The 8,529-nt window shown below is 39.8% G+C and overlaps 1 protein-coding gene across 1 annotated transcript in view; it reads left to right on the forward strand.

The window, feature by feature from the left end:
* The window catches only part of elovl6 (ELOVL fatty acid elongase 6), a 24,912-nt gene extending 21,927 nt beyond the window's left edge, over window positions 1-2,985 (forward strand). The window contains exon 4 of the mRNA XM_023990161.2: window positions 1,336-2,985. Coding sequence (XP_023845929.1) covers window positions 1,336-1,799 — 464 coding nt within the window. The 3' untranslated portion in view covers window positions 1,800-2,985. The remainder of the gene's footprint in view (window positions 1-1,335) is intronic.
* Window positions 2,986-8,529: the final 5,544 nt, after the last annotated feature.

Consider the following 8,529-nt stretch of genomic DNA (forward strand, 5'->3'; position numbering starts at 1 on the left):
CATTTAAACAGATACACCCTGGAGACTGCTCTGCTTTTAAACAGATACACCCTGGAGAATGCTCTGCTTTTAAACAGATACACCCTGGAGATGCTCTGCTTTTAAACAGATACACCCTGGAGAATGCTCTGCTTTTAAACAGATACACCCTGGAGAATGCTCTGCTTTTAAACAGATACACCCTGGAGACTGCTCTGCGTTTAAACAGATACACCCTGGAGAATGCTCTGCGTTTAAACAGATACACCCTGGAGACTGCTCTGCTTTTAAACAGATACACCCTGGAGACTGCTCTGCTTTTAAACAGATACACCCTGGGAAATGCTCTGCTTTTAAACAGATACACCCTGGAGACTGCTCTGCTTTTAAGCAGATACACCCTGGAGACTGCTCTGCTTTTAAACAGATACACCCTGGAGAATGCTCTGCGTTTAAACAGATACACCCTGGAGACTGCTCTGCTTTTAAACAGATACACCCTGGAGAATGCTCTGCTTTTAAACAGATACACCCTGGAGAATGCTCTGCTTTTAAACAGATACACCCTGGAGAATGCTCTGCTTTTAAACAGATACACCCTGGAGACTGCTCTGCTTTTAAACAGATACACCCTGGAGAATGCTCTGCTTTTAAACAGATACACCCTGGAGAATGCTCTGCTTTTAAACAGATACACCCTGGAGACTGCTCTGCTTTTAAACAGATACACCCTGGAGACTGCTCTGCTTTAAACAGATACACCCTGGAGACTGCTCTGCTTTTAAACAGATACACCCTGGAGACTGCTCTGCCTTTAAACAGATACACCCTGGAGACTGCTCTGCTTTTAAACAGATACACCTGGAGACTGCTCTGCTTTTAAACAGATACACCCTGGAGACTGCTCTGCTCACGCATATTGTTATTGTATGTTGACACCTACAGCATAACAATTCTGAGAACCCACAGCGCATGTATCTGTGATTACATTTTATTAAACATGAGCACTGAAAATATTTATTTGGGTCCTCACTTTGTCTTATCGCTCCTAAATGTTGCCATCATGATCTTTTAACATTGATTTACCAAGAACATGAGGTTATTAGAAGAGGACGCTTAAATAAAACTTAATGCTAGTAATAAGGTGTACCTGAAATTGATGACTTGCTATGTAAAGGTGCGCGCTTTGGTTCCTTTCCATTTATAACTGACACTCTCTCTCTCTCTCTCTCTCTCTCTCTCTCTCTCTCTCTCTCTCTCTCTCTCTCTCTCTCTCTCTCTCTCTCTCTCTCTCTCTCTCTCTCTCTCTCTCTCTCTCTCTCTCTCTCTCTCTCTCTCTCCACACCCATCATGCAGGTGACACCCTGTTCATTGTGCTGCGGAAGCAGAAGCTCATCTTCCTCCACTGGTACCATCACATCACTGTTCTGCTCTACTCCTGGTACTCCTACAAGGACATGGTGGCTGGTGGTGGCTGGTTCATGACCATGAACTACCTGGTCCACTCCGTCATGTACTCTTACTACGCACTGAGGGCGGCCGGCTTCAAGGTCTCAAGGAATTTCGCCATGTTCATCACACTCACGCAGATCACCCAGATGCTGGTTGGCTGCGTGGTGAACTACCTGGTGTACTCGTGGATGCAGCAGGGTCAGGAGTGCCCGTCTCACGTGCAGAACATTGTGTGGTCCTCGCTTATGTACCTCAGCTACTTTGTGCTCTTCTGCCAGTTCTTCCACGAGGCCTACATTGACAAGACCAAGAAGGCCGCCGCAGCTAAAGCAGAAGCCGCTGCCGCAGCCGCCAGGAAGACACAGTAGACGCGTTTTGAGAGGGAAAGAAAGAAGGGAGACTGATGGACACGAAACGCAAGGACTGAGGAGATGGGGAGAATTATCGGCAAATGGATGRATGAATGATTTGACGGATGGGTGGAGGAATGAAAGAGGGAGGTTGGGAGGGGTGTGTAGAACACGAGGGAACAAAAGGTGGGACTGCTGTCCATTTGTGCTTGAGCATACTACTAACGCGCAGATGTAAAATCCTTCACTTTGACGGAGGTGCCATCTCTAGAGAGCTGCACTGAGGAAGGAGCACTACCTACCAAGGCGACAAACAGTCAGTGTGTCCTTTACCTGATGTTTCTTTGGCTCCCACTTGATTCTCCATATTAATGGAACAGTTAATTTTTTACCTGATAAAGGAAGTACATCTACTTGAAAAGGTGTTACTTGATAAATAGGAAATGTATTGGTACTTATGAAGAATGCGGGGACTTAAATGTACGATTGAAACCATCTAGGTGTTTTTTGTCATTTCTTCATTGTCCTTTGCTTTTCTGTTTTTTGTTGAATCGTTTTAGACACTGGGAGTGTGTGAGAGGTAGCCTTTTGTGTGACTTTTGTGTGCCGATGAAGCAAATGACACTGTAACTTCTGTACCCATCATTGCAAAACAATATTTTTCTCAGGTTTTAGGTTTCCCTCAATTTTTTCATATTATATGCATATCATCTTGATAAAGATCTTGATAAAGGTCAGATATGGGCTTAAACGATGCCAAAAGGCATCAAAGGGGAAGGTTGCTTTGTTACATACAAACATCTGATCTGAAGGCCCATTGGAGAAAATTTTGATTGTGACCACACTGATTCAATGTGTGGCATGATGGGAAACGGAGTCTGACAGTGATCTGTTCACCTGCCAGTAATGACCTCACAAAGTCGCAGACCACATTTGAAAGCGAGACGCTATACATTTCCAAAGACTTTAATGAAAGAAACGGTAACAGAAAAATGCCTCAAGACCAGTGGACATCGAAGTGTATTGAATTTAAAACATATTTATGTTTAAAAAAACAAACATGCAATTGTCAAAATTCAATGTTATAACTTTAAGTAACCTGTATCTTTTAATGGTGTCTGTCATGTTATTGTGCATTCACACTGTATCAATGTAAATCATTGTTGCTAAAGAACCAAGAGTGCAAACAAGGAGTGTTATTACACCTACAGTGTCATGTCTGCTTATTTTAATCTCAGCAACGACTGTCTTGGCATTGGCATCACATATAACATTCACTTCATATCAATTAGTCATTGTGGTTTAGTTGTATGTTAGTAAAGGTGAAGAGTACAAATCAAGGGGAAATCATGCCTCAGCCCTTAGCAGCTTGTATTTCATTGGAGTTTATTCACAGTGTGCAGAGAAGGTGTGTGTGTGTGCATGCACATGTGTGTGAGAGTGTGAGAAAGAGAGCTTTTGCACCTCATCTGTTTTCAATAAAATCTTAAAGGTCCAATGCAGCCGTTTTTATCCTCATATCGCATCATTTCTGGGTAACAATTAAGTACCTTACTGTGATTGTTTTCAATTAAAATGGTCAAAATTAAACTAAAATAGCTTCTTAGCAAAGAGCAATTTCTCAAGCAAGAATTTTGCTAGGACTGTCTGAAAACTAGCTGTTATTGGCAGAGAGGTTTGGTACTCTCTTATTAGTCTATTAACAAATTGCATTATCATAATTTTCTCAATTTCACAGTATTATTCCAACCTCATAGTGTGGCAATATATATAGAACACAGGGAAATCATGTTTTTGACTGCACTGGGCCTTTAGCCAAGAGCTAAACTGGTTAAGTTGCATACCTGGAGCATGGTCTGACCAAACAATTGCAGAGATTCCACCTGCTAGTTTAGGCTGAGAATCCAAAGCCCCAACATCATAATAGATCATTGTTCTTGTGTCTGTTAGATACTGAAAACAGCTTCACACACAGCTACACTACATACAGAACATACCTTGAAACATGCATCATAGGTACAAAACAAATGAGGTTGTTTAAAGTTTAGACTGAACTAAATTACCTAAGGTTAAGAAAACGTTGTTAATCACATGCAGAAGTAACTGCATCTCACAAATGTCAATGGAAGTAATTGAAAACATGCATTATTCTATAACAAAATAAACATGTAATTATATCCTAAGTGAGAACACTTCATTGCTCATTACAGCTGAAGAGAATGAAAACACTCAATGGCAACAAGCATATCTGTCTGCACTGGTGTCACAAGCAACAATCAGGTACTGTATAGGTGCCATAACACTGTAACCTTTGGCCATCACATGTACAGTATGAACCCTGCTATTGGTTTAATTATAGTCACATATGTATCAACCCTGCTATTGGTTCAATTATAGTCACATGTGTATCAACCCTGCTATTGGTTCAATTATAGTCACATGTGAATCAACCCTGCAATTATGGTCAGTAGCTGTAGGTGGGTGATAAGCAGTCATACCATACATGTGGAATTAGGCTGCTATCATCATAGAGATTAAGATAAGCAAATTCATGTCAGATAAACTCAATATCCTTTCTATTCCGCCATATCTCTGGTGTTATCATAAACACTACATTTTAGAGAGTTGGTCAATGTTGAGATAAGGGTATTGTGTGTGTGTGTGTGTGTCCTTGTGTGTACAGGTGTGCATTTCTGACACTCCTACAGTATCATACAGTGCAGCCTTTTCATATATAGGCCTACTCTGCAGAAGACTACTCCACATTGGCTTAATTTGATTGGGGAGAAGGATCAAGTAAGGTGAGGAATATGAAACCATAACAATTCAATCAAGTCAATGTATGTTCAGCCAGACTGCTCAATGTATACTTACGCTTGTCTAACAAATGGTTAAACATTGCACCAATGCAAGTTCCCCAACCCCCACAATGTCAAGTGATTCAAGCTCATACACATCATGAAACCGATTAACCATTTTGAGGGGGGGGGGGGGTGCATCTTCAACATAGCAGTAACTGGAACAGAATATTACTTAAATATGTAGGACTATGGACAATTATGGAAGATATAAAGACTGGATATAAGACAACATTTCATCAAATTAAATGCAGTAGATGTGAAAAAGTGAGTACTTGTCGAGCATGTTGAGCAATTCCATTAAAAATAGGAAATCTAAAGGAAAAGATTTAGGCTAAAAGACCGGCATAGGAGAAAGAAAGAAATGGGACTTGACAAAGTTATGAACTGAGTTAGAATGAATTCACCATTTCACCCGAGATACATTAGAAATGGATTACATTACTGATACTGTGAACATGAGGAGAGACCAATAATGTAGACTGAACAAAAATATGAACGCAACATGCAACAATATCAAAGATTTTACTGAGTTACAGTTCATATAAGGAAATCAGTCAATTTAAATAAATAAATTAGGCCTTAATCTATGAATTTCACATGACTGGGCAGGGGCGCAGCCATGGGTGGGCCCAGGAGGGTATAGGCCCACACACTTGGAAGACATACCCACCCACTGGGGAGCCAGGCCCAGCCAATACGAGTGAGTTTTTCCCCACAAAAGGACTTTATTACAAATATATTCATCAATTTCATCAACTGTCTGGGTGGCTGGTCTCAGACGAGCCCACAGGTGAAGAAGCCGGATGTGGAGGTCCTGGGCTGGCGTGGTTACGCGTGGTCTGCGGTTGTGAGGCCTGGTTGAAATTCTCTGGCAACAGCTCTGGTGGACATTTCTGCAGTCAGCATGCCAATCGGACATTCCCTCATAACTTGAGACATCTGTGGCATTGTGTTGTGACAAAACTGCACATTGTGTTGTGACAAAACTAACTTTTATTGTCCCCAGCACAAGGCACACCTTTGTAATGATCATGCTGCTTAATCAAATTATATGCCACACCTGTCAAGTAGTTGGATTATCTTGGCAAAGGAGAAATGCTCACTAACAAAAACAACATTTGTGCACAAAATTTGAGAGAAATAAGCTTTTTGTGCATATGGAACATTTCTAGCATCATTTAATATTTATTTCACTGAGTACTGCCCCTATATATAGGACTTTCCACCCCCACCTGAGGATATGGATGCCTGATGAAGACCTAAGGGTCAAAACTTTGTTATAAATAAATATCACCTGGGAGCATAAGCAGCAGTGTGCAGCGTTTTCCTTTCTGTTATTCATTATTTATTTCAGCTTATGAAACATGGGACCAAGAATTTACATGGTGTGTTTATATTTTTGTTCAGTGTTTATATAACCCTGGATTGCTCATGGTATGTATTGCCCAATGAGAGGCTTTAAAGTCACTGGCGGCCAAATTGGTACTCCCCAGTTGGAGCATTCCCCATAGGAATGAATGGAATTCTACAGTATTTCAATTAATGTTTCAATTTAATGTTTCAAGGACAAAATGTATTTAAGTATGTTTGTTGTTGTAGTGGGGACAGTAACATTAGTAATATCTTTAAAAAATACTTTAAAGTTCCAATGCAGCTGTTTTTTTTATCTCAATATCAAATCATTTCTGGCTAACAATTCAGTATCTTACTGTGATTGTTTTCAATTAAATTGATCAAAAATAAACAAAAATAGCTTATTTTTTTATTATTATTATTATTTTTGGTATTGTTATTATTTTCCCATAACCCTACCACCCTCCCCTAATTGGAGTAAACTAATGGACAACAACACTTAGGCTCCTACTTCCAGCTTATACATACTATATACATTTTACAAGAACAGTATATTTTACATTAGTTATCTTTTGTTTGTTTTTAGCCCCATCCTTCAGCTACGCTCAACCCCTCCCATCTATCTGTGAAAACCATCTAGTTGTGATTTCTATTTGCCATATTTTTTTTGTAAATTTGTTGTACATTTTCTCTGTCTTCCCTTTGCAGTATTGAGAATGGAATGTCTGAGTGTTATAAGAGAGAGAGACTTTGCAGTACTTTAACATCAAAAGATTGAATATACCCCCAATGCCAATGCCGTCGGGGGTACGCCAAATAAAAATGTGATTCACATTTTTTTTTAAATAAATGCAGTCACCCTTTAATTTATATGTCCAAAAATTGATGTAGCAACTGCAGTTTGCCCCTTTCATGAATATGTTTTGATATTTATTTTTATTTAACATTTTTATGTTTAGTTTACATAATATAATAAATATTATAACTGTTCATTATGACAGGGGTACGTGCAATGCTTTTGGGGGTACGCTAACTAAAAATGTGATTCACATAAAAAAAATTGAAACAAAGATTTTGTTTTTTTAAAGATTTTGCTTTATATATTTTTTCTTCACATTTTCATACAGTCAATTTATATTTTCCAATGGGGCTATACATTTGGGTGAGTTTTTTTTCTTGCCTGAGTAGCCTAGTTTCACTGCCAAAAATAAAATTAAACCATCTAGTGTTCAGCAAAATAACAACACAATGTCAAATTCAGGTAGCCTAGTCAAATAATTAACATCCAATCACATTAACCGTTACTCTCTCACGGGAATTCCACTAACGGTCCGGATGTAGCCACTGATGGCGCAAAAGCCATGACAGGGAGATATAGTGGAGTGGTAATGTGCGTGCAAGCAGTTGCTCTCGACGTCACTTGGGTACACTGCAGCATCCACCGAGAGGCTCTTGCTGCCAAGGGAATGCCTGACAGCTTGAAAGACATTTTGGACACTATGGTTAACTTTGTTAAAGCAAGGCCCCTGAACCCTTGTGTATTTTCTGCACTTTGCAATGATATGGGCAGCGACCATGTAACGCTTTTACAACATACAGAAGTGCGCTGGTTATCAAGGGGCAAAGTATTGACACGTTTTTTTWAATTGAGAGATGAGCTTAAAGTTTTCTTTACTGACCATAATTTTCACTTGTCTGACCTTGCATGATGATGAGTTTCTCACACGACTGGCCTATCTGGGTGATGTTTTTTCTCCCCTGAATGATCTGAATCTAGGATTACAGGGACTCTCCGCAACTATATTCAATGTGCGGGACAAAATTGAGGACATGATTAAGAAGTTGGAGCTCTTCTCTGTCTGCATTAATAAGGACAACACACAGATCTTTCCATCATTGTATGATTTTTTGTGTGCAAATTAATTTAAGCTTACGGACAATGTCAAATGTGATATAGTGAAGCACTCGAGTGAGTTGGGTGCGCAATTACACAGATACTTTCCCGAAACGGTTGACACAAGCTGGATTCATCATCCCTTTCCTGCCCTGCCTCCAGTCCACTTACAGATATCTGAACAAGAGAGACTCATCGAAATTGCAACAAGCAGTTCTGTGAAAATTGAATTGAATCAGATGCCACTGCCAGATTTCTGGATTGGGCTGCGCTCAGAGTATCCTGCCTTGGCAAATCGCGCTGTTAAGACACTGATGCCCTTTGCAACCACGTACAGTATGTGAGTAGATTCTAGGCCCTCACTAGCATGAAAACTAAATACAGGCACAGACTGTGTGTGGAAAATGATTTAAGACTGAGACTCTCTCCAATACAACCCAACATTGCAGAGTTATGTGCATCCTTTCAAGCACACCCTTCTCATTAACCTGTGGTGAGATATTCACAATTTTCGATGAACAATTAAGGTTTTATATGTAAGATGGTGAAATAAAGAGCAAAATTATTGATTATTATTATATTATTATTTGTGCCCTGGTCCTATAAGAGCTCTTTGTCACTTCCCACGAACCGGGTTGTG

This window comes from Salvelinus sp. IW2-2015, linkage group LG6.2 (genome assembly GCF_002910315.2).
Source record: "Salvelinus sp. IW2-2015 linkage group LG6.2, ASM291031v2, whole genome shotgun sequence".
NCBI lineage: Eukaryota > Metazoa > Chordata > Actinopteri > Salmoniformes > Salmonidae > Salvelinus > Salvelinus sp. IW2-2015.